This window comes from Canis lupus, chromosome 19, assembly GCF_003254725.2.
Source record: "Canis lupus dingo isolate Sandy chromosome 19, ASM325472v2, whole genome shotgun sequence".
Taxonomy (NCBI): domain Eukaryota; kingdom Metazoa; phylum Chordata; class Mammalia; order Carnivora; family Canidae; genus Canis; species Canis lupus.
Window position 1 is genome coordinate 19,618,031 of NC_064261.1, and position 27,344 is coordinate 19,645,374.

General features: G+C 37.7%; 1 protein-coding gene and 1 pseudogene across 8 annotated transcripts in view; both read left to right on the top strand.

Moving 5' to 3' along the window:
- Window positions 1-7,226, top strand: part of PRDM5 (PR/SET domain 5) — a 200,146-nt gene extending 192,920 nt beyond the window's left edge. For all 8 annotated transcript variants that reach the window (XM_035702131.2, XM_035702130.2, XM_049097195.1 and 5 more), the window contains one exon: window positions 5,274-7,226. In XM_035702131.2, the coding sequence (XP_035558024.1) occupies window positions 5,274-5,298 (25 nt within the window). In that variant the 3' untranslated portion in view covers window positions 5,299-7,226. The remainder of the gene's footprint in view (window positions 1-5,273) is intronic.
- Window positions 7,227-21,422: 14,196 nt separating this feature from the next.
- Window positions 21,423-24,825, top strand: LOC112642707 (WASH complex subunit 1-like; annotated as a pseudogene).
- Window positions 24,826-27,344: the final 2,519 nt, after the last annotated feature.

Genomic DNA, 27,344 nt, shown 5'->3' on the forward strand with positions numbered 1-27,344 from the left:
TTGAAATCAGTATCTCCCCCAGTATTGTCAGTCACTGAACATGATCCCTATACATCTCTCTATAGCTATGTATACATCTCTATACATCTCTCTCTGGGCTCCACCATGTCCAAATAACCCAAACTAAAGCTCTGAGCCACATGCCAAACACCTTTCCTTAAGCCATGACCAACAGCATCATCTAGTTGAGCTTCTGTTGTGAGAAAGATCTAGTGATCCAGTTTGTATATATTTTCTCTGATCCTCACTACATCCCAGAGATATCCAGATGTTTCCACCTATCTGAAGCAACTGAGTCTCACTGAAGTTGAGTGACTTGCCTCTTCTCCACTATTTACAACTGGCCAACTCAGGATTCTAGGATTCAAAGCCAAGTAGCCCCCATTTCAGTCCCCGTAATTCCTGACAGTCTTCATTCTGTATATTTCTCAAACTTATTATCCTCTCTAAATTTCCTTTAAAAGAGAATAAAGGTTTATTTACTTATTCATGAGAGACACAGACTGAGAGAGAAAGAGAGGCAGAGACACAGGCAAAGGGAGAAGCAGGCTCCTCGCAGGGAACCCAATGTGGGACTCGATCCCGGATTCTGGGATCACAACCTGAGCCAAAGGCAGGCGCTCAACCGCTAAGCCACCCAGGGGTCCCTCCTCTCTAAATTTCCATTGCCACCTTTACTCCTTTCTTTTTCTCATTCTGACATCCAAACCAGTAGCAAATCTGATTGGCCCTACATTTAAAATAAGCTGAGAATCTGAACACTTTTCATATCTCCCCAGCAATCAGCTTAGTGTCCTGCAATAATGCAGTAGTTTCTTAATTTATCTGTCTTCTACCATTGCTCCTCACAGTCTGTCCTAAGCTGCCCACCCCTGAGTCAGATTTTATATATTTTAGGTGTAGGTTGTATATGTATTATATTTTACTCATTTGCTTAAACCCTCTAATGACTGTTCATCCCATTTAGAGTGAAAACCTAAGTTTTACTATGGTCTAAAAGTCCCTACAGGTCTGTACCCCCATTCTCCTACCCCAACCATTGTGACTTCACCACCCATGTCCACCTCACTCTGGCCACATCACTTCCTAGCTGTTTTTCAGACACACTAAGTAATTTCCAATGAGTAGGGGCTTTTGTTTGTTTGTTTCTTTTTGTTTGTTTTGTTTTGTTTTGGCAGCTTCTCTGGCCTGAGACCCCTTCACAGGTTCCTTTATGGCCTTCTCCTATACTAATTTCAGTTCTCTGCTCAAACTCTTCTCTTTCTTATTTCCATTACTTTCTTAACCCCCACCCATATTCTTCTCCTTCATGGCACTTACATCCACCTGAAATCTCACATATTTGCTTGTTTAATTATTTATCATGTATTATAGGTTCTGTGATGACAGTTTTTTTTTTTCTTATTGTCAATTGCTGTGTCCCCAGGTCTAGAACCTTGCCTGGCAGATAAGAACATTTAGTGAATATTTTGAAAAGCATGAATCAAGGAGCACTATCTTAATTCATATTCAAATTATTTCTGTCTTGGAGTGGAATAATCGTATTGGCCTTGCTGACTCCAGTTTCATATTCTCCAGCTTGCTGACTAAATGGTATTTTAGCTTTAGCCTCTACTTAGAATCCTTTAATTAATTCCCACTACTTGCAGAAGATGCTTCCAGTTTCTTCTTATAATTACCGAGATCATCAAGGTTCGGCTCCAGCTTCAATTTTAACTTCTTTTTCAAGTTATTCCCTTATTTAAATTTATTTCAATTTGTTGCTCTAATAATATGTTTCTTTAGCCTTAGTAAACTGTTTTCAGTTCCCCACATGAGCCTTGCTTGTCATACCTCTGTACTTTTGCACATTCTCTTCCCTCTCCGTGGGATATCATTCTCCACCTTATGACATGAGAACACCCATACATCCAGGAAGACTTGATTGCATTCTCATCTGTTCCTTCTCCTAGCATTATGTTCATGGCATTGAAAATATTTCTTTTTTTTTTCTTTTTTAATTTTTTTTAATTTTTATTTTTTGAAAATATTTCTTTTTAGTACCGGACTCCACAGGGCAGGACAGAATGCTTTGTCGTTCTGTTGCTAACTGAAGTGACAGGCACATTGCATGTGATTGATAAATATTAACTGAAGATTTTTGTGTAGAATTCTAATGTTATTTCTCAAGATTCTTTGTTAAATGTGTTGTTTCACTTCACTTTAAAATAAAATCAGTTTACTGCTGCCTTAGAGAAAGAATAAATATTTTCCTATTCTTTGGCATGTGAATTAATACTAATTTGAAGTAGGTTGAAGGGTTGGCTAAGAACTGCAGGTGGAAAGAAAGAAAAGGAAGCATCCCTGTTGTACTCTTTGGATTCTTTCTTGTTCTCTAGTAATTCTAAAATGACCATGAATGTCCTCGCATTTGACTGATTTATGCAAAACATTAGTTTCAAATTTCTTAATGACTACATTTAAGTTTTTTTTTTTTTTAAAAGATTTTATTTACTTATTCATGAGAGAGAAAGACAGGCAGAGACACAAGCAGAGGGAGAAGCAGGCTCCATTTAAGTTCATGAAAACGTGATGTGTAGGTAGTCACTTTCACAAATGTGACATCAGCTGCTTCTACTGACATTTAATCCTCTACCTGACCCTCATTCAACAATCTCTTGGGTTGTTCTCATCCCAGTTCCTATGTGGAGCTTCTACGACTTCTTAATTCAGTGTCATTGTCAATGAAGTCAATGACTTCAGCGTTTTGCTCAACTTCCTTTCATTTCTCCAGCTTGCTGCTGCTGTGATTTCCCCATGGTGACCATGTAAATGAACTTGAACTTGAGAGTTCAGCACTGGTGAGCTGAACTGAGAACCTCCTTTATATTTTCAGAGGTTTTTATTTCTTAAAACATGCTGTCAGCCAGGCAAATGTCAACTCACATATCTTTCTTTATTTGAAGTTTGAGTCTTTAATAATGGTCTGTCCTTGGGGTTGTAAAGACTATGAACCCAGACTGCGTGGGTTTAAGTCCTGGAAACCACTACTTAGTTCTGTGACCTTGGGAAACCTGCTTGAGACACTGATGTCAATGTGTCAGTTTCCTTCTGTAAGATGGGGTTCATAATACTAGTATCTGCCTAAAAGGACTGATGTGAGGATTGCACAAGTTAATGATTGTGAATTGCAAAGAATGGTTCCTGGCACATAATGAAAGCTGATATTAGCCCTTCGACCTAGTCCCTGTGCTGAACACTGAAATGAGACAGTGAATAAGACACTATGTCCTCTGTGCTCACAGAAGTCACATTCCTGTGGGGTACAGACATTGAACAAATAAACCTGAATAAATACCTAATTGCATTTTATGATACAGCCCATGAATAATTTAAAAAGGGGGGGGGAAGCATAAAAGAATACTTAAGGTAGAAGTCTCTGAAAAAGTAGCTGTAAGGAACCTAAAATATGAGAAGGAGTCAGCCATGGAGAAGAGAACATTCCAGGCTCAGGGAACAGCATAAATCAAGATCTGTAGGTGGGAAGGAGCCTGAGTATTAGGGGAGGTAAGAAGGCAAGTAGAGCCAGAGCATAGTGAGAAAGAAGGGAGGCAGATGAAGTTAGCAAATTGATGGGCCTTTCAACCATGGCAAGGAATTTATTTTGAATCTACATTCAATGGGAGGCCAATGAAGAATTTGGTATCTGTTGTTTATTACATGAAGTTTAAAGAAAGAGCCAGGTAAATAGAAAACAGGGGGTACATTATAATTCTTTGTTATTTATGGTAACAAATTTTGATTATACTTACAAAACGTTTGGAAATGTAGAAGTTTTTTTTTTTTTTTTTTTTGTTTTGTTTTGTTTTGTTTTGTTTTACTTGAAAATAACCTCTATAGTACCTTCTTCAATTTCTCTGGAGTTGTTTCACATGCTTTGGTATGTCTACATTGCTCACAGGACTTTTCCTATCTATCAAACATCTATCTTTCTTTCTTTAAGGCAATAGATATTTATGGAATGACTACTCTTGCCCTAATGTTTCTTAGATTAGTAAGGAGACAGACATAAAAAAAATCACCCAATAATTAATTATATTCAAGGTAAGTGTAATAAAGAAAAAGGAGGGATCCCTGGGTGGCGCAGCGGTTTGGCGCCTGCCTTTGGCCCAGGGCGCAATCCTGGAGACCCGGGATCGGATCCCACGTCAGGCTCCCGGTGCATGGAGCCTGCTTCTCTGCCTGTGTCTCTGCCTCTCTCCTCTCTCTCTCTCTCTCTCTCTCTGTGACTATCATAAATAAATAAAAATAAAAAAAAAAGAAAGAAAAAGGAAAAGCTACTATGAAAGCATTTAACAGAGGACTTCTGGAAGACGGATCATATAGGCTTCCCCAAGGAATCAATAAGAGGAAGCTACATCATGAGAAGTGGGAAGGTACTGAGGCAGGAAGACCTTACATCTTCTGTGTTAATTTAATATATATTTTTTAAGATTTTATTTATTTATTCATGAGAGATAGAGAGAGAGAGGCAGAGACACAGGCAGAGGGAGAAGCAGGCTTCATGCAGGGAGCCCGACGTGGGACCGGATACTGGGTCTCCAGGATTACGCCCTGGGCCGAAGGTGGTGCTAAACTACAGAGCCACCTGGGCTGCCCCAATATTTTTAATTATTAGACTGTTCATGTGTGTTGGGCCAGGTGGCGATGTAGCAGAGCTTATATGAAGTCAACATATTAGATGCCTTAGTAAAATGAGTGTATATAATAAGACATAAAGAATTGGAATTGTGGGTAATAAACTTCCACCTAGGATGCTTAAAGCAGTGTTATTTTTTACATCACAAATAGGACTAAATTGAAGGGATCACTGGTGAGATGTGTCTTGTACTATTTATGTCATATGGACAGATGCCCTCTGGGCCATCTAGGGATTTTGTTTATGAGGTTTAATATGAAATTGTCAGTACACTCCATCATGGGAAGAAAGATATTGTTCCCAAGGAGTTGTTTCTCTAGACATGTTTAAATACAGTAATAGAGGGGAAGACAGAGTGGTTACGGTACAAAGGATACACACATTAAATGCATCGGCTTTTGGTAACTATAATTAATTTTCTTTACCCTTTAGTTGGGATGTTAAATTCCATTTATTTCAAGCAATTTCTGCTCTTATGCCCATCAGGACATACTTGGTAATAGGAATATGCATAATGTATATTGTATAAATGATAAATTGGCATATCTTCAGATTTTTCAGTATAATATAATTGGTATCTTTGGATCTTTTCTAGGTGTGTGACTTGGCTTTTAGCCTAAAGAAAATGTTGATCCGACACAAGATGACTCACAATCCCAATCGTCCACTGGCAGAATGCCAGTTTTGCCATAAGAAGTTTACAAGGAATGACTACCTCAAAGTGCACATGGACAATATCCACGGTGAAGCTGACAGCTAATGGTAGCTGTAAAGGAATTAAACCATTTAGAAGGGCTCCTAATATGAAACCCAGATTTCTCTCACCTGATTAGCATAGCAGAAGTATCTAAAAGTAATTCACTGGTCTCATAGTTCTTATTTGCCTACCTTTAGAGTTTGTAGATGCTTATGCAAAAAAAAAAAAATTAAAAAAATAGAAGAAGAAAGAAGGAAGGAAAATAAGTCCTACTTTACCAAAAAAATGGTACAAATGGAAAAAAAAATTCATAGCCTTGCAAAATATTACTTGTGCTCTGTTTTATAAAATAGAAAAAAGAGTCATGGCTTTCCTTCTTGGCCACCTCTCTGTAATGAAGTTTATTAATAAGCTCTTTATTAGGCCTTTTTACTTTTTTGTCATCTTTGTGTGTGTGTGTATGTGTGTGTGCATGCATGCACATGCTGGTCATTACAACTGGCTATTACTGATTTAGCCAGAAAGAAATTAATATACCAAAATATGTCATTGCAGATGAGGTAAGGTCAAGAGTTTTTAAAATATTAAGCATGATAACACAATAAAACTTGCTATTTTATGAAACAGACCAAAAGTTAATCTTATTTATAGCTCCCCACAACAGTTCAGTTTAAAATAAAGATGTGTTTAAGAACTGAAGCATCTATTGAATTGTTGCTCATTTTAGACAATTCTTAAGAAACATTATTTCCTCTCATCATTCAGATGCAGACATTCATGGCCTGCAATACTTTCACAAGATCTATACAAGACCATACACTTAAATATATATCAAACTGATCATAATGAGTTTTTACTAGTTATCTTTAGGAATTAACAATATACAAATATATGTAACTAAAAATTAAAACAAAATTGGTTCTCAATATGTGTTGATTGACAGAGTGTCTGCACATAGTGGCATTACAATACTAATTATGATGAGCCCTTTACCTTCTCATTCCATAAAAGTGCACAGGACATGTTGATGCAGATATAATAGAGTCCTCAGAGCATTAACATTCTGTTTTGCAAAAGACATTTCCCAGAATCTTGGCAGTAGATGATTCTGAAACACTTTTGAATTACCCTCAATTGTCCTATATAATTAGGAATCCAGAATAAAAAGTACAAATCTGGCAATTGTTATGATTGAAATGATCACTGATGCTTAAGGGAAATGGAAGCAAGAAGCTTAATTTCTTCCTTTAGGTTATATTTCAGTAACATACTTGATAGCAGCACATAATGAGCAACTTGTTTTGGGAGAAGGTATGATAAAATATAATAGTGATGTCAAAATAGCATAAAGAAATCCAAAAACCAGAAGAAAATCCAACTGAAGTCCAAATCATGAAGTTTTCTACTTAGAGGTCAGTCAAATAAAGGAAGTATAATTTAAAGGAAGTTGGTCCTAATGATTTAAGTAAGAAGAAAGGTTATCTGAAGACACAGTTCTTTGAAGTCAGGAATCTTATTTTAGAATTATATTTTTGTTCAGTTCCAGTTTTAAAAAGAAACCTAAAGATTCAATATAGAGATTTAAATTCTGTAAAAATACTAAATTTGAAATTCATCAGAGAGAACTTTAAAAAATATAAATCTCAGATTATAATTTAGAAGATATCTAAATATGGTTGTATGTAGCATTTTTGTATCTGAAATTATAGACTATATTTTATAAAAATAGATTTTGGTCTTGTTTCTCACTATGTCGTTTGTTTCAACAGTATGTTTTTAGATCGAAAATGTTTTCGATTTAACGTGACAGTGTGCATAATATCATTTGAATATAAAAGGACAGCTGTAAAATTTGGTAGTGTGTATTATTTAAACACGTTCTGCTCGTTCCTTTGAATGCCACCTCCTCTCTGTGGGATGCTTCATATCCTGATTATGTGATGAATGTGAAATTTAAAAGGAAGCCAAATCCAATTTTGTATAATCTCAGTGACCCACAGTTTACAGGTCTGGTGTAATTGGAAATTACCCTTGAAACCATGTTGTCATCATGTTGCAGCATAAACTGATGAGGAAGAGGTGCGAGGCCTTATCAGGCTAAAGTTTCATAGTCAAGGAAGCTTTAGAAAGTGGTGTGGAAAGACCTACTGGTCCATGATATTTTCTTTTCAAAGCATTGAAACCAAAACAAATCCTTAGAAGACTATGTGCGGTTACCTTTATCCAAAAGGTGACTATTTAAAAACATTTCAGATATATTAGTATTCACATTCTACAATCTTTAAATCATTCGGCAATGTCAAAAAATGAGAATTGATTTTTTAAAGTTCAATTGAGAAATTAACATAGTCACTGAGGCAAAGTCCTATTGGCAAATTGAAGTATAGGTACCCACTTTGAAGTATATTTCTCTGCTTTTCTGCTATAAAAGATTATGGCTCAAGTACTTTCTTGGGAACAGGCTAAGCTCTCAGATACTCATGAAGTCAGGGCTATGTTAATTTTAAGAGGTATTCAATAGTATGGGTAGGTTCAGGTAGCCTCTTCTAATTATCTTTGTGTATTAACATTCAAGATATTTATATATTTTGAATTCCTTCTTGTCTTACAATCACAAGCTTATATTATTTTCAATCTTGTTTCTTCTTTTTTTGGGGGGGGGTGTTGTTTTTGGCTAGATGGGAAACTTTATTGGTTAATCATGATCAACAGTTGCAGGGTAAAAGTATTCATTGGTGATTCATTCTTAGAGTTATACAGGATAGTTAAATGCTGCTTTTTAAAAAAAGCTTTTATATATTTATTTTTGAGAGAGAGCACACGCACGAGCAGAAGGGAGGGGCGGGCAGAGGAAGAGGGAGAAGCAGACTCCCTGTGATATGGGACTCCATACCAGGATCCTGGAATCATGACCTGAGCTGAAGGCAGACACTTAATGTACTGAGCAACCCTGACACCCCTAAAATGCTACTTCTAAGAAACATATTTCTTATATCGTGTGTGTGTAAGTCTGCAGAGGATCATTTTTATTCAGTGCTTTAGGACACAAGTACCTTACTTTGCTCAAATTCTTCTGACTGTTGCAGCCAACTCATTGGGTAAGTATGAATGTGGATCACAGGTCTTACAAACCTTAATCTGTGCATGAAATTTTATATGCTTCTGTGTCTCCCAAAGCTGGAAAGGAAGGAAGGAAGGAAGATAGATACTGGAGATATTCAATTGTTTCTTTCACAAATCTAAACATTACTTATGAAAATTCATCTTGGGGCTTGTGAATATATGGAGATGAGTGGGTTAGGAGGAAATGTGCCTCTTTAAAACCATAAGATTTTATCATTAATATTGAGGGGTATTTTCATGTATATAAATGTAGCATTGTAAATATAGCAAAACTTCAATAGCATTCTAGTTTTTTAATAAATCTGTATAAATCATTGCTGCAGTTGGTGTTAGCATTGTATTTTACTATAAAACTAATTAGCACAGTATAGTAAAATCCAAATGAACTTTTTAAATTTGGTTTTGACAAAGAAGAAAATATAATTTCTCTTACTCCCAGTCCTCATGCTTTTATAGTTTACTTAAATCTGGTTTCTAAATCTGGAAGATATCTCTAAAGTTAAGCAAGTTGGTCTCAGGGCAATAAGAGAAAACAACTTGCTTACATCTCATTGTCATACATAAACAATATGTGAAAAAGAACATCACTTAAAACCAAAGAAATCTGATTTATAGAACCATCTCTGAGCAAAAATATCCTGAAGTTCACAAATACAATGTAAGGGTGATAAAACGTACAGCTAATGTTTTAGGTATTCCTTTTCTCAAAAGTGCTTCATTATCTTAATGTTGCCCCAATCTTGTATCTTTCCTGATACAAAAAATCATCATCATCATCATCATCATCATCATCACCATCTGTCTCCAGGGAGTGGATTTGGAGATGATACATTCATTTAAATTTGATCTCTCAAAATCAACTAAGGTACTAGTTCTTTGGAGCTGACTCACATAGCTTTGACTACCTTAGGCTCAAAACTGTGTTATCACCCCCCAGGTTGTTAATTTGTTGTATGACAAAATATAAAACTAACTCCGGAGCCCTCAGCATAGGGCTCCATGTCAAAATATTCTAAATTCCCTATGCTCATGAAATAGTACAGAGTGTAATAGCTGTCTTATACTAATGGTGCTGCTGATTGAATGTTCAAACCTTTAAAAAAATGCTTAACAGACTACCGTAAAACAAATATTTGTATTTGTTACAAAACCGTCTCCCTAAATATTGACTAATCCTGTAAACATTTGGGCAGTTAGAATAAGATGTTATTCCTTGGGCCCATGCCACCCTGACATATTACATAGCAGAGGGAAACTCAGATTTTAAGTAATGTTGATAATTTATTTATTTATTTTTTAAATTTTTATTTATTTATGATAGTCACACACACACACACAGAGAGAGAGAGAGAGAGAAAGAGAGAGGCAGAGACACAGGCAGAGGGAGAAGCAGGCTCCGTGCACCGGGAGCCCGACGTGGGATTCGATCCTGGATCTCCAGGATCGTGCCCTGGGCCAAAGGCAGGCGCCAAACCGCTGCGCCACCCAGGGATCCCTAATGTTGATAATTTATATGCTGAAAATTGAGAAAGAATGTGGGGCCACTGAAACTTGATTATCTAAATTAATGTAAGGGAGTTCATATGCAATATCACTGTTCTGACAAGAAACGCTATAAACTTACTAGGAATAATTCCACTTAGAAAATGCACACCAGAAAATCCATTTGCCTTTACAAAATAGTATAAAAATGAAAAGAATCCTGGCTCACAAGGAGACATTTGAAAGATTCCATTACTTCATTTTTAAATTTTGTCTTCTTGGAGAATATCAAATAATGCTCTTTTCTTTAAAGTTAATTTTGTCTGACATCTTTTGCATAATGTTTGGCTAATGTACCTCCCCCCCCCCATTCTTCTATTCAAATCTGTTCTGTGAGTATATGTAAATTTTAGATGTGTTTCTAATAAACAACCTATGAGAGGATTTTATATTTTTATCCTGTCTGACAATGCTGTGTGCTTTTTAGGCTGTGATGATGAATTTGGCTTGCCTTTCCCACAGTCTCATGTAGCCTCCATTTGGATGACTGACTGGGCTTATACTGGAGTCTGTACTCAGAGAGAAATATGCTCCTTACACCCTACATATGAAATTCATCATCACCAACGTGTAAATCTGATAAATGCCTGACACTGTAGGCATAATCCAAGACCCTCCTTTGTATGGTTCTCACTGACCCACGGTAGCTACTGATGCACAGCTTAAAGTGAGAGAGAATCCTTGAAAAATATTCCAGGGGCTTTGATAGCATGGATGCAAATATAACTGCTGAAATCTGAACGAATACACTACTCTTAGTGGGATTTCGTTGTTGAAACAATATATCTTCTGTTCATTCTTTAATATTTGATAAAGCAACCCATAAAAAAGGGACGTGCATTGGCTTCCAAGTCCATCTGTCCATTTGTCTATCATCTATCTATCTATCTATCTATCTATCTATCTATCTATCTATCTATCTTTTTCCTTTCTAAAGTAAAAGGATTAGCCAGCATCCAGAAAGTTGAAATTGCCCTTGATGAAAAGAGGGTCTGAAATTAACATCTATGACATTGAAGCAAAATATATAGTTCCTATGTTAAGTGGGAATTTAAAAGTATGGTGATGAGGAGCAATATCACTTTATTCTAAGACTTTTATTTGAAGTGGCAAACTGATGAGTCTTCTATGGAATACTACGTATAGTAAATAAGACTTCTGAAAATTAAATTTTGTGAAAATTAACCAGTCACTACTTTTGACAGCCGTAAGTCTAGTTTTATTATCGAAATCTAAGAAATCCTTTCCTGCCTCACAGTTTTGGTAATCAGGTTTATCTCACTAGGTGAAATAATCATTTACAGCTCATCTGCTGCTGGGCAAATAGAGCACAGGGCATACTCCAGAAAACGAAATAAAATAGAGCAGTGTCAGGCACAACAAACACACTATGTGTCCCCTTCAGCTTTTTCTGCTCTTTTCACATAAAATTCATTTCTTACACTGTTGAGCTGCTTCATAGCCAGTGTATTCTCCAGTTTCACCTTCAGCTGGGCTTTGAGAGTGACAAGTTGGTATTGCTCCCGGACTCAAATTATGATATTTAGGATATTAAGTTGCATCATTTCTGCTCTGACTATAAAATACGAAATTGAGGCAGATGAGTTTAGTTGATTAGTGTATTATTAGACTAATTTGCAAGTTGAGCCAATTAGCTTTATACTAATAAAAACTATTTTATACGCCTCATCATGCCAATCCAATAAAGGACATGGAGCTTGTGGCTTACTACAGATCCTGAGAAAGAGAGTGGCACAAAGTCATAGGATTATTAAAAGAGGAATTCTAAGTGTATGTCCCATAGACACGAATACAATACTCTACTAAAACGTGATATGTTAGAATTAAAATTTCAGGTAACAGTATTGCAATGTAGGAATTCATGTGTCTTTCCTAAGATTTATATAGCATTCAGATTAAACCCCCATCTCCTGACTTCTCTTTCTCTCTTCTCTGACTGGAAATCAATCACATCACACATACAACACCAAATCTGAGTCTGAATTTGATATATGTTAATTTCCTTAACAGTGGAATAGATTTAATAGCATCTACTTGTTGGCTTTGTTGTAAGAAATAAATCAGAAAATGCATTCTGCAAAGGATACCTGGCATATAGCTGGGGTCCAAGAAATAATATTGCCCCAGTGTTCCACCAAGTAATTTCCTTGTCATCTTGTATATGCTATCAGGAACTTCCACTACTCTGCAATATTCCAGCTCATACCTTCAAGCAAACCTGTCACAAGCCAAATTAGATAATATGTAAATTGTATATCATTGGTATAATTACACTGATAGAAGCATTTCATTTGGGAATGTTTTCAAAAATTTTTACATAATGTATCAGTTTAGCACATTCTGCTTTAACAAAATTACCTATTTTAACTCAAGCATATATATAAGATAGTTTTGTTAATGCCTAAATTATCAGGTGTTTTTTTATTGTGCTAAAACTATATCTTGTTCTTATCTTAAAATGTAATCTAATCAATAATTCTGATTTTATAAAACTTGAGCTGCCTCTTCATTAACAAAGTAGAAGTACCCAAATGTTCAAATAGGGAACAGCCTTATTTTTTTATAAATTTATTTTTTATTGGAGTTCAATTTGCCAACATATAGAATAACACCCAGTGCTCATCCTGTCAAGTGCCCACCTCAGTGCCCATCACCCAGTCAACCCCACCCCGCCCACCTCCCCTGCCACCACCCCTAGTTCGTTTCCCAGAGTTAGGAGTCTTTCATGTTCTGTCTCCCTTTCTGATATTTCCCACTCATATTTTCTCCTTTCCCCTTTATTCCCTTTCACTATTTTTTATATTCCCCAAATGAATGAGACCATATAATGTTTGTCCTTCTCCGATTGACTTACTTCACTCAGCATAATACCTTCCAGTTCCATCACGTCGAAGCAAATGGTGGGTATTTGTTGTTTCTAATGACTGAGTAATATTCCATTGTATACATAAACCACATCTTTATCCATTCATCTTTCGATGGACATGGAGGCTCCTTCCACAGTTTGGCTATTGTGGACATTGCTGCTAGAAACATCGGGGTGCAGGTGTCCCGGTGTTTCATTGCATCTGTATCTTTGGGGTAAATCCCCAGCAGTGCAATTGCTGGGTCGTAGGGCAGATCTATTTTTAACTCATTTAGGAACCTCCACACGGTTTTCCAGAGTGGCTGCACCAGTTCACATTCCCACCAACAGTGCAAGAGGGTTCCCTTTTCTCCACATCCTCTCCAACATTTGTGGTTTCCTGCCTTGTTAATTTTCCCCATTCTCACTGGTGTGAGGTGGTATCTCATTGTGTTTTGATTTGTATTTCCCTGATGGCAAATGATGCGGAGCATCTTCTCACGTGCTTGTTGGCCATGTCTATGTCTTCCTCTGTGAGATTTCTGGAACAGCCTTATATTATTCATATTTTAAATGACATACCTCAAATAAAACAAAAACATAGCTGGGTGTTAAAAGTAATTTAATTGAATCAAAAACCATGAATTAAATCAAGTATATACAAATGAACACTAATATCTCTTTCCTGTTTAAACACATTGAAAGAGGAAGGAATTTTCTGAGCGGATTAAAAAAACAGAAATGACTAATCTATTATGGCCAAGTTCAGCTATTACTTTGAATGGAAAAAATAAAGTATATAACATGAGGTGAAAAATAAGCCCAGATTTCAAAAAATGGTATAAATCAAGTCTTGTTATTCATACAATCATCCATTATTTATATAATAATCGTGAGATAGTTTTTGAATACCGATTTTCTTAAGCAAATGAACAGGAGTGAAGTATCCTAGAATTAAGAATAGCCTATTAAATAGCATCAATAGAGTATATAGAGAAATTATTGCAAATAAAGATTCTGAAATACCTTGGTAAAAGAAAACAATCTTCCCCACTTGTTTTCTGAAACATATACAACCAATATGATTAATATTTTAATTATTTAATTGCAAATGTTAGATATGAGTCTTGTTTCAATTAAACAAACTACAGTGGTGAAACATCAAGGAAAAATGCCTCACTGTGGCTGATGAAGGGAGCCCAGACAGCTAGAAATGATAAGGAACATGAAAATCTTGAAGATATGACTTTTCCATAACTTTCAAATTTGCATTTGATAGCCTTCTCAGGCTCTGAATCCTACAGTATGTTAGGGTCTCTGGAAAATAATAACAACTGATTTTTCACATTCTCTTTGGCATTACTGTCATTAGAGATTCCAGGAACAGTGGATTTGCTTTCTTCATCATTCATTTGGGTCTCATACTTTGTAAATTAGATATGTTCATGAAACTGGTCAGAATATACCCCTCTATGTTGCTGACAAGGGTGTTGCTATCTTACAGGAAATGTTTTATCAATTAAAATACCTTGTCTTCTATAAAGGGAAATATTAAATGCTTTAGAACTTCTGATGTAAAAGGACCTGCTAAATGTTGAGGCTCACAGGACCTAAAGTTTATGTTGTTAATTGTTACAATGTGTTTTCCAAAGGAATTTTCTGGACCAAACATCAAGTGTTAACTGCTCTTTTCCCACACAAATCCCCATCGTAGATTGTTACATCAGTGAGTCCCAGTGAATCATGACTCATGGCATCCACAAGAGACCTTGTGAGTTCTCTTCCCACATTGACTCTGGCTTGGCTTGTCACATACTTTGGCTGCTGGGACATATACAAACATAATCAAAAAGCTATGGCTCACTTCTTGGGAATATTGCCAACCTCTATCATGTAAAGAAAGACAGGTTAACATCTTTTAAGGATGAGAGAACACATGAAGAGAGAGACCTAGCCATTCTACGTAAGCTAGCTCTTCATCAACCTAGCTGGACACAGTCACGTGCGTTAGCATAGGCAAGACCTGTAGAAGAACCTTCCACCCAACCGATTGAATCATGAGAAATAATTATTGTTGGAATTCTTAAGTTTTAAGGTGGGTTGTTGTAAAGTAGCATAATACATTCAGAAACTAGTATATAGAAAGGGATTTTTACTTTAAAAAGCTATAGGCTTTGAGACTAGGCACTGGGCATATAGGTTGGGAAAAGTGGCAAGTAAGCTGCTGGCAGAAGCTGGAGGATTGGCAGACAAATTTTAATGGATGCTGAAAAAAATGTTGAGGAAACTGCTACTGTAAGTTTGAAGAATGGTGATCTGTGTTTTTTCATCATAAAACAATTTCATGACTGTCCCTGTAGTAAAATGGAAGTTAGAAAATTTGTACCTAATAAACTTGTGGATCTAACTTAAGGAGATTTCCAATGAAAGGATGACTTCTTTGTGTACGATATGAAAAGAAATGAACTAAGAAAGGATAGTTAAGTTTGCAAATAATTCAAAAGAAATATGTATCCAGGTCTTGCTGGGTTGAGGAAAATAGAAAGGTTTTACATTTCTAATCTCTCCAGCCAGGGCTTTTTCTTTAGCCAGCAGAGTAATAAACAGCCTTTCTCAAAGTAAGAGACAGCCTTAGGGAAAAAATCAAATCAGAAATGTTGTCTATAAAAGCCTTCCTTAAGAACTCAGAAGGACTGAAGATGGTGCCTCATAGGCCCCCAGTTCACCTAGACAAAAAACATTTCTAGGAATACTAAGAACGTTGTGCCATGGCACTTTGTCATTCCATGCAAAGTACAGAAACATGTGTCTGAAAAAGAATTATTGATGTGGCACTGGGGACACGGAGTAAGTTCCAACTAGATTCATAGAATATCCAAAGAGCATCAGCTTGGATTAAAAGGGACTGTAGTCAGTTCAAAATGAAAAAGCATCTGGACACCAACATTCTATGGGAAGGAAACAGACTGGAAAAACTATTCAGTTATTCAAAAATTTCAAACACAGGCCATTTCCTATGGAAAAGGAAAGACCTCCCTGAGGATAGAACACAAGAAGGAAAACGATTGATGAGAATCACTCTTATAGAACAGACCCAGACTGTAATCAAGAAAAGTACCTAGGCCAGCAATGGAAGCTCTGACAGCATGTGTCCAGCTGGATTTCAGAATTTTCAAGGATTTGCTGTGTGCCTCACTCCAAATTTGTCATCTGTAAATGGAGACCATTTTATTTTCTTATAAGACTAGTGAAGTTATCTATTTCATCTTGGGTGAGTTTTAGTAGTTTATGAGTTTTGGATAATTGGTCAATTGGACAATTTTATCTAAGTTGTCACTTTTTAAAAATATTTTATTTATTCATAGAGACACACAGAGAGAGAGAGAGAGAGAGAGAGAGGCAGAGACACAGGCAGAGGGAAAAGTAGGCTCCATGCAGGGAGCCCGACGTGGGACTCAATCCCAGGTCTCTGGGATCATGCCCTGGACTGAAGGCAGCACTAAACCGCTGAGCCACCGGGGCTGCCCCTAAATTGTCAAATTTATGTGCATAGTTGTTGAGAGCATTCTTTTATTATTGTTTTAATATCTTGGAGTAGTAATGATATTTTCTCCCTCATTCCTAATGTTGATAATTAGTTTATTTTTTCCTCTTTTTCGTGGTTAGTCTTGCTTAGGAGGTTAACAATTACATTGATTTTTTCAAAGAACCAGGTTTATTTATTTATTTATTTATTTATTTATTTTCTGTACTGTATTTCATTAATTTATGCTCTTACCCTTCCTGTTTTCTTCCTTTGGCTTGCTCTGGAATAACTGCTCTTCTTTTTCTGGTTGCTTCTGATAAAAGCTTAAATTACTGATTAGAGACTTTTTTCCCTAAAAAAGGCATTTAATGCTGTAAATTTCCCTCTACATTCCACAAATTTTGATATGTTATATTTTTGTTCAGTTCAAAATATTTGCTAATTTTCCTTCAGACTCACTTTAAAAAGTGAGTCAAGTGTCAAGACCATTCAAGGCCTGTGATTTGTTTAGATGTATATAGATTAATTTTCCACTACTTGAAGACTTCCTGTAGCCTTTGTATTGTTGGTTTCTTGAGCCAGAAAAATACTTTGTATGGTTTCAATTTTTAAAACTTTTGTAATACTTGTTTTATGATCTAAGGTATGATATATCTTGAAGAATGTTCCATGTACACTTTAAAAGATGTATTCTGTTGTTGGGTGGAGTCAGTTCTATAGAGTCTATAGTTAAATCTTGTGTTACTGATGTTAATTCTTTTGTAGCCTTCCTGATTTTTTCTGTGCTAGTTCTGTTTATTATGAGAGAGGAGTATTGATGTCTCCAATTACTGTTGTGGATTTGTCTTTTTCTTCTTTCAGTCTTGTCAATTTTTGCTCTATGTATATATGATGTTCTACTATTGGGTGCATACTTATTTAGGAATGTTTTGGGTATTGGGGGGAATTGACTTTTTTATTCTTAAGTAATATTCCTCTGTATCCTTTAGAACTACATCACCAGATTTTTTGGGTCTTCAATTTACAGACAGTGGATTGTCAAACTTCTTTGCCTCTATAACTGATGAGCCAATATCTTACAATAAATCTCTTACTAATAGAGAAAGAGAAAATATGAGAATGAGGTTTCCTCTTGATTCTGTTTCTCTGAAGAACCCTCATTAATACAATATTCTCTTTCTTTGTTGAACATATCTGTTTTTCCATTGTCTTCGGTAGTGCTCATATTGCTAACCTTAAGATTATTCCAACATCTGTCATGTTGGCATTGCATCAGTTCATCTTCTTTTCCCATATGAGTTGAAATTTTCCTGGTTATTTGTTTTGTAATTTTGCATTGTATCCTGGTCATTTTTATTAATATTAATAAAATTATTAATTAATAATTAATATTATGAGACTTTGGGTATTGTTTAAATCCTGCGGAGAATGTTGATGTTTTTGTTCAATCAGGCAGTTGAATTGGTTGCATTCAGGTCACAAGTTCCAATCTTCCTTGGAGGCTATAGTTCCAACTTTAGTTCCAAATCAGTTTACAAATGTTTTGCAGTGCTTTTTGCAGTGCTATTTGGATCTACTTCATATGTGTGCCACTCTGTAGTCAATCTTGGACCTGTGTGGTAGCATATCATTATTTCAGCTCTTAAAATTTTTGCCACATGAAGTAGGGTCAGATCAAATTCACAGTTTAGGAGTGGGCCCAAGAGTTTATAATCAACTTTATGAGGTTGCTTTTCTGAGTTCTTGTCTTTTCACAACCTTTCTGGTCTTTCCAGTTCCCTAGAGCTCCTCATTTTGGTCTCCAACTCCATATTACCCCACTCTGCTGTGTACTTCTGCAACTTCATGTACTTCCACAGTCAATTCCCAGGACAAAGGAAGAAGCAGTGAGAGAAGAGTTGGACACTAGTCTTGTTATGGAAGCATCTACTGAAAAGGGAGCACATTTTTATTCTCTCAGGGTTTTGGCTCCTGCAGTTCCCTTTTTTCTGGCTGTGTCTCATCACCATGGGATTACTTAGGGGATGGAATATGAGAGAACAGAAGGAAAAAAAGGAAAAGGGGGGATTTCCATACTCTCTCTCAGTTTTATATGTTTCTTTTCCTGCTTTGTGCACCAGAACTAGTGGGCTTCTATTTGCCCTCCAATGCCCACTTTATTTGTTCAGGGATACCAGGGGGGGAGTAAAATACTATACCCACCATAGATTTATTCAGACTTGAATTCTGATCGTCTTCCCTAATCCACTTGCTATCATTTATGTTTCAGATTTCTCAAATAGCTGTTCCAGACAGTCTGTCCAGGTTTGATAGTTATATTCAGTGAAAGAGGCACTCTCATTCCATTTTACCTAGAAAAAGAACCCCTTTCCTCTCTTTGAAGGGGAGTGTCTATTGCAGTCATCTACCCCTATCTCACTATTTCATACTGGGTTAATGGGAATAGATACCTTGTCCTTTTATTCAGATCTCTGGATAAAGAAGAGTTGCATGTGGGGATCCTCAATCACATATGCACCAGATACAGATCATGAAATTATGGACTCAAAGACCAATGCCATCCACATTTTCTCTAATAATCTAATGCCTGTAACTTTGGTTCAAAGACTCTCCATTGTCATGAATGAACCTTTCTTAGACCTACCTAGAGTCTGAGGCCCCTACCACCCAATTCCTCTTTCTTACTTCTTTCAGAGGAAGAAGTGACCTGACCACAATCTGAATGTGCTCCATGCCTTCTCTAGCTATCTCCTTCTCTTTCTTTCACATTTTCTCTAAATCTAATACCTGTCTCAATCCATCCTGAAAACTGCTTATGGGAAGACAGAAAAGAATACAAATTGTGGTAAACTGTTACTTGATGTAGCATGCCTCTCAGTATCTAACCCCTTGTGTAGTCCACCGCAGTAGTCAGAGTTCTTCAGAAAAATAGACCAAAAGGATATATACTTAAGATTTAAGTATATACCTAAATAAATAAATAAATATATATAATATATATATTATAAATAAATATATATATGTTATTTTAAGGATTTAACATTTACAAAGGAACATCCATAGCTGGATTTACCATCCTCGAGGTATGTCTTCTATTGCCATTGAGTGTGTATGAATATGTGTGTGCTTATGCATACACATGAAAAGCTTTATACAGAAATGTCCTAAGAGAGTTTTAGTAATTCTAATCGTTTTCTTAGATTTTTATCCCTGGAAAAATTATAATGGTCTTAAAATGAGTTTTATTTACTATATTTCAGAGAGCTAAAGGTTTAAGAGTATCTTTTAAAATAACTGACAAGATCCAGCCTATAGAGGTTGGCTCAAATTATTTTTTTTAAGATTTTATTTATTTATTGGTGAGAGCAATAGATCATGAGCAGGGAGAGGGGCAGAAGGAGAGGGAGTAGCAGGCTCCCCACCGAGCAGAGAGCCTAATGCAGGGTTTGATCTCAGAACTGCAAGATCATGACCTGAGCCAAAGGCAGACACTTAACCAACTGAGCCACCCAGGTGCCTTGGCTCAGATTATTTTTAATGTCCTTTCCATGTGCTGTATGACAGTGGATTTTACAACTTGAGAGAATTTGGGTAAACAGAATTTACCTTACAAAATTTAAGTGGAGAACTCAACTATTTCTCACTAAGAAAATTGCAATTTCTAAAGTCTTTATTTTTTAATTTAATGTAGCATTTCATTAGTTAAAAAAAAACTGCTCAAAGAGTTGCTGGTTTCTAATACTGAGATTCCATAGAAAACAAAATATACTAAATTCTAGAGCAACTACCATTACCAGAAGTAATCTTGCCAGTGTGTTGAGTGGTTGTGGTTATTTGTAGCCCCATTTCCAGAAGTCATCCTTCAGCACATACTTGCCCAAGATTTCCTGCTAAACCATCAACTTAAATATACACATACTACAAACTTCCGTGATATTGATCATTTTTATAGTTTTTTTTAACTTTATTTAAATTCATTTGTCAACATATAGTATAACACCCAATACTCATCTTATTTTAAGTTTCTAAACAATAGCTATTTTTAATTAGTGTCAACTAATCTAGAAGATATTGGAAATATGACTGGCAATTTGGGGATAACCTGCAGGATAACCTGCGTTTTGAAGTCATGGAGTCCAAAACAGCCTGGAGTTTTTGCCTCTTGTGGTAGAGCTATGTGTGCTGTTCCAGTTGCTTCCCATCTGCAGGTAGCATTTAATTGTGAAATGGGTTATACTCCTTAGTTCTTATCATACTTCTCTTCTGCTGACCACCCTATGCCAAAGTAATGGCTGTAACCAAAATGGAAGTTAAATTGGTCCATTTTGTTCCGGTCTAGCATATTAACTCAAGTATGACTTGAATGTATCTTTCAGATATAAGTGCAAATGAGCATAAGTATAATATTATTGATCCTATAGCTACTCAGTGTTAACTCAGCAATGAGAGAGAGCAGTAGCAGAGGTTTCCAAAATATAATAATTCCAAAATAAAATCATTTGTAATGTGATTTCTATCTTTGTATACAATTGGATATAACAAAATTGACTCTATTGGGAATGGAAAGGGCTGAAACAACCCACTATAGAAGGGAGGTAGAGAGGGGAATGATACATGAGAAGTTTCCAACAGGTATATACTATACCATTCTGAGAGTCTGGCAATAAATGTTTAGGGCACTCATGTTGTGGTACAGATTGGAAGCAGCATAAGTAACATTAATACTATGCAGATAGGCAGAGCCTAGCAACAGGAGTCTGGGAAAAGATTGAAAGCCAGTTAGCTTCATGGAATTGTGCTGAACTGCAAGGAGCAGATCCCCAGATGCGGAGTTAAGGTTCAAGGACGGTGTGTCAACAGCTAAGGCAGGGAAGATTAGCTGGAGCTTATGTAGACAGTGTCCTGCTAAAATGAGGCAGAAACCGTTTAGTCCTTCAGATTCAGCAGATGCCATATCAGGCTTGATATGTGGCCATCTCTCGCCTACACCATGCCAGATGCCACAGTCTCTGGGACCTGCTTCATCCTAAGAACCTGCATGTATGGAGACCAGTGTCTGAGCTGTTGTTTAGAACATGCAGCAGTGAGATATTGCAAATCTTTGCAGTTGCCACGACTGATTTCATATGAAGGATGATTCGGTTTAGTCCTTAGACTCTCAGAGCATCCATCTAGGTCATGCACTTTCAAAGCTCAAAGTATAAGTTTCCCAACTGTCTAAATATTATATTTTCATCCCTGTAATGCTCTGAATCATTTTGTTTCCAATGCAGCCCACACTATTCACCATCAGCCACCCTAAGGCCCTGCAGTATACTGCCCTAACCATTCTCCTGTATCTTCTGCTACTGTCTCTCTGTTGTCAGCAAGTTCTCCTCTAGCTTTCGGTTTCTTCTGATTTTGTCCTTCATCCTCCAATTTGGCTGATACATGTCCACTTGAGTGATGGATGCTTTTTCTCTCATGTCTCACAAACCTCAGAGCCAGTAGATGGGACTGGAGCCAAGGAAGGCAATGTTGGTTAAACATTTGAAAATCAAGGTAACTCACCACTCACCAAAGAAAATCAATGTAATCTACCATGTAAAAAATAAAAATGAAACTATCATCTCAGTAGACCCCGAAAAAGCATTTGATGAAATTCAACATCAATATCTGATAAAATTCTTGGCAAACTAGAAATAGAATGGGCTTTTCTCAATCTGATATAGACCATAAGCAAAAATCAATAGCTAGCTAGCATCATACTTCATGGTGAGAGACTGAATGCATTTCCCCTGAGATCAGCAATAAGACAGGATGTCTGCACTTACCACCTTCTATTCAATATTGTGTTAAAGGTTCTAGTCAGTGTCACTCATAGACAGGAGGATCATCTATATAGGAAACCTAATAGAATCTACAAAAAGCAATTCACTAATAAGTATGTTCAGCAGGTTTGTAGCATACAAGATCACTATACAAAAATCAATTCTAGGGATCCCTGGGTGGCTCTGCGGTTTAGCGCCTGCCTTTGGCCCAGGGCATGAACCTGGAGTCTGGGGATGGAGTCCCACATCAGGCTCCTTGCATGGAGCCTGCTTCTCCCTCTGCTTGTGTCTCTGCCTCTCTCTCTCTCTCTCTCTCTGTCTCTCATGAATAAATAAATAAAATCTTCAAAAAAGAATCAATTCTATCCCCATATACTAGGAATAATCAGAAATGGAATTAAAAATGAAACTGAAAGCAGCATTAAAAATACAAAATACTTTGGGAGAAATTTAGTAAAAGATGTGCAAGATCTAAAAAAAAAAAAAAAAGATGTGCAAGATCTGAAAACTATAAAATATTGCTAAGTGAAATTTTAAAGGACCTAAGTAAGTGAAGAGATATGCTTTGTTGATGGATTGGAAGACTCAATATTGCTAAAATGACAATTTTTCCCAAATTGATCTATAGATTCAACACAATCCTGTCAAAAATTTCAATAGGCCATTTGGTTTTTTTTTTAAGTAATTCTAAAATTCATATAGAAATGCAGACGATCAGGGGTGCCTTGGTGGCTCAGTTGGTTAAGGATCTGACTCTTTACTTTGGCTCAGGTCATGAGCTCAGGATCCTGGGATTAAGCCCCAAGTGGGAAATATGCACTCAGCATAGTGGGAAATATGCACTCAGCAGATTTTCTCTCTCCCTCTCTCTCTGCTCCCCCCACCCCCACCCTTAAATAAATAGGGAGAGGCGGCGGCGCGCAGGCCCCGTGACTCCGGTGAGGACCCAGCACTCGTTGGCAGGGCAGACCTATGCAGTGCCCCTCATCCAGCCGGACCTGTGGCGGGGGGAGGCCATCCAGCAGATGGCAGATGCCCTGCAGTACCTACAGAAGGTCTCTGGAGACATCTTTAGCAGGATCTCCCAACGAGTAGAGCTCAGCCGGAAGCAGCTGCAGGCCATTGGGGAGAGGGTCTCCAGGCCAAGATCGAGAAGATTAAGGGCAGCAAGAAGGCGATCAAGGTGTTCTCCAGTGCCAAGTACCCAGCTCCAGAGCGCTTACAGGAGTAGGATTCCATCTTCACGGATGCCCAGGACCCAGGACTGCAGAGACGCCCTTGCCATAGCATCCAGAGCAAGCACCGCCCCCTGGATGAGTGGGCCCTGCAGAAGCTGAAATACTTCGCTGTGTGTGTGAACACCAAGCCAGAGCCTGAGGATGAGGCCGAGGAGGGGCTTGGGGGTCTTCCCAGCGACATCAGATCCGTCAGCTCGTTGCTGCTATTCAACACCACTGAGAACCTGAACAAAAAGTATGTCTTCTTGGACCCCCTGGCTGGTGCTGTAACAAAGACCCATGTGATGCTGGGGGCAGAGACAGAGGAGAAGTTGTTCGATGCCCCTTTGTCCATCAGCAAGAGGGAGCAGCTGGAGCAACAGGTTCCAGAAAACTACTTCTGTGTGCCTGACCTGGGCCAAGTGCCTGAGATTGATGTGCCATCCTACCTGCCCGACCTGCCGGGCATTGCCGATGACCTCATGTACAGTGCTGACCTGGGCCCTGGCATCGCCCCTCCGCCCCTGGCACCATTCCAGAGCTGCCCACCTTCCACACAGAGGTGGCTGAGACTTTCAAGCCAGACCTGGAAGATGCGGAACTATACTAACAGCACCTACGCCGCCGCCGTCACCACCCCCACCTCCCCCAGCCCCAGCTGTGCTGGTCAGCGCTCCCCCACCCCCACCCCAGGCCATAGCCTCCCCTGGCCAAGATGCCAGGGAGGACAGCAGTGGCAGTGTGTCTCCTTCAGCTACCACTCAAGGAGCTCCAAAGGAAGTGGTGGACCCCTCCAGTGGCGGGGCCACCCTGTTGGAGTCCATCCGCCAGGCTGGGGGCATAGGCAAGGCCAAGCTCTGTAGCATCAGGGAGCAGAAGCTGGAGAAGAAGAAACAGAAGGAGCAGGAGCAAGTGAGAGCTACAAGCCAAGGTGGGGACCTGATCTCGGATCTCTTTAACAAGCTGGTCATGAGGCGTAAAGGGATCTCTGGGAAAGGACCTTTGACGGGAGCCAGTGAGGGGCCAGGAGGAGCCTTCGCCCGAATGTCAGACTCCATCCCACCTCTGCCTCCCCCACAGCAGCCACCTGGAGAGGAGGATGAGGATGACTGGGAATTCTAGGGGCTCGGCTACCCTTTCCCACCAAACTCAGGTTTAGTTACTGCCCTCACATGGACACAGCGGGGTGAGCTGCCTGGCCTGCAGGTCTCTTGGCCCCTGCTTCCTGTGGAGGACTGTCCCAGGCCTGTGCCTTAAGGAGCTAGGTGGCCAGCTTCTGAGGGCAGGTGGCCGGGAGCAGGGAGCCCTTGTTCTCTGCCTGTGGTCTCCTCCAGCTACAGACTGAAATAAATACATGAATCAATAAGAAGTATCATGCAAGAACCAAGTGTAAAATAAATAAATAAATAAATAAACAAACAAATAAACAAATAAATAGAAATGCAGATGATCAAGAAAAGCCAAAACCGCTTTGAAGATTAAAATGAAGGACTTTAATTTCAAGTCAAAGTAGTCAAGAAAATACAGTATTGACATAAGCATTAGACAAGCAACAGCATAAAAGACAAAGTCCAGAAATAGACTCACACATATATTAAGGATCAATTTTTCAATAAAGATTCAAAGGAAATTCAATGGAGAGAGTGTTGTCTTCTCAGCACGTGGTGCTGGAACAATTGGATATCTGCAGAGAATCATGTGAGTGAAACAGCTCAAAGGCAGATTGATACATTTGACTTTATTGGAGACTGAAAGGCAATGAACAGGGAACAGAACAGCCTCGCCATCCTTAGTATGGTTTTGAGAAATGGTGAGCAACTCCTGGAAAACTTCCAAACACATCGAAGAGCAAAATAAATAAGGCAGTCATATCTCAAGTGGTAGTTATGTTCCTGGAAAAGTTAGTATATATTAAAGCTATACAAAATGATTCATGTTTATAGATAAGATGAAATTAGGCTCAGATAATTAGAATAGTGGCTGGTGCATAATGTACATCCCATAGAGGTTATTGAACAAATTAAAGAAAGGCTGCTTTCTGACTAACTTCTTGGGACACCTCTTCCACTTTAAACTTTCTCAAAAGCTGTGAAAGGTAATGGTGAGATGTTTCAGATCTCAATCACTTATTTAGGGACATATTTTACTCTGGGAAATCCAACCCCCCTGACTTACCTTTCCTACAATATTATAAGCTGTAAGAGCAGGGATTGCCAGTCCTGAGCAATAGCTCTGGGTTAATCTCCCCGCAGAAAAACCTGCCCTTTACCCTGCAGGAAGACACTACTCCCTTCCACGGAAAGACAGCACATTTCAAAATAATAGGAAACCTTCTTAAGAGTAAGATGTAGAGCTCTATTAAATTTGATTGATTGGTTTTCACTGTAATTACTCACTTAATTTACTCACTAATTTACTCACTTGTCCAGAGTGTCCTCAGCCTTTTCCTGCCACGAGCCCATGCTCAGTTGCAATTTGTTCGGCTGCCTGCTACAGGAAGTAAATCAGAATCATTAACAAACTTCAGCGTATTTCAAACAAAATCTCCCCTTGAATATCAACTGTATCAACTTTCATACTAACTATAATTATTTCGATCATCTTGGTCCCCATCTCGAACAATGTTTGAAGACTAATTTCACTACTTCTTTGCCATTTCTATACAATTATCAAATTCGATAAAAGACAAAATACGCAAGAATCCAGAAAAATAAATTTTATTGTTGAGCAGTGCATTTAATACATCTTATGGGGGCACCACCAGTTCTGAAAATATCACAACCACCTAGTGGAACCTGGAAGCTCCTGACCAGATAAGGTGTGGAGTTAGTGGGGAGGTAGAGGGACCTCTGGATGTATACTTTAGCAAGAGTAAATATTAATACAAGGTTTCAAAACATAACATCTTTTTTTCTTTTTCTCCTCAGTTTTAGAAATAATTGACATGTATCACCATGTAAGTTTAAGGCATATGACATGATGGTTTGATTTACATATACTGTGAAATGATTACCACAAGAGGGTCAGCTAACATCCATTTTCCCCTTAGGTATGAAAATAAAGAAAAAAAATTTCTCCATGTAATGACAATTCGTGTAATTTACTCTCTTAACTTTCTGCATATGATTCAGCAGTGTTAATTACAGTCATTGTGTGGTACATTAGATCCCTAGGCCTTATTTATCTTATAACTGGAAGTTTGTATCTATTGATCACCTTCCTCTAATTCCCCCTCCCCACATCTTTCACCCTAAGTAACAAGAAGTCTGATACCTTTTTTCTATTAGTTTAAATTTGTTTTCTTTTAGATTCCACATATATGTGAAAACATACCATATTTATCTGTTTCTGTGTGATTTATTTCACTTAGCATAGTCCTTCAGTGTCCACCCAAGTTGTCACAAATGGAAAAATTTCCTTATGACTATAATTAACACACCTCATGACTACAGCTTTATAGTATAGTTTGAAATCCAGAAGTATGATGCCTTCTGCTTTGTTCTTCTTTCTTAGGATTCCTTTGGTTATTTGGGGTCTTTTGTGGTTCTATATAAATGTTAGGAATGTTTTTTCTACTTCTATAAAATATGCCATTGAAATGGTTATATGGATAATATTGAATTATACAGATGGTATTTGGTGATATTGACATTTTAACATTAATTCTTCCAGTCCATTAGCATGGGATAGCTTTCTATTTATTTGTGTCTTTGTCAATTTCTTTCATCAATATCTTACAGTTTTCAAAGTAGAGACCTTTCATCTCCTTAACTAAATGTATTTGTATTTTTTTGTTCTTGAAGCCATTATAAATGGGATCAACTTCTCTATTTCTTTTTCAGAAAATTGATCCTTAGTGTATGGAAACACTACTGAGTTTTGCAT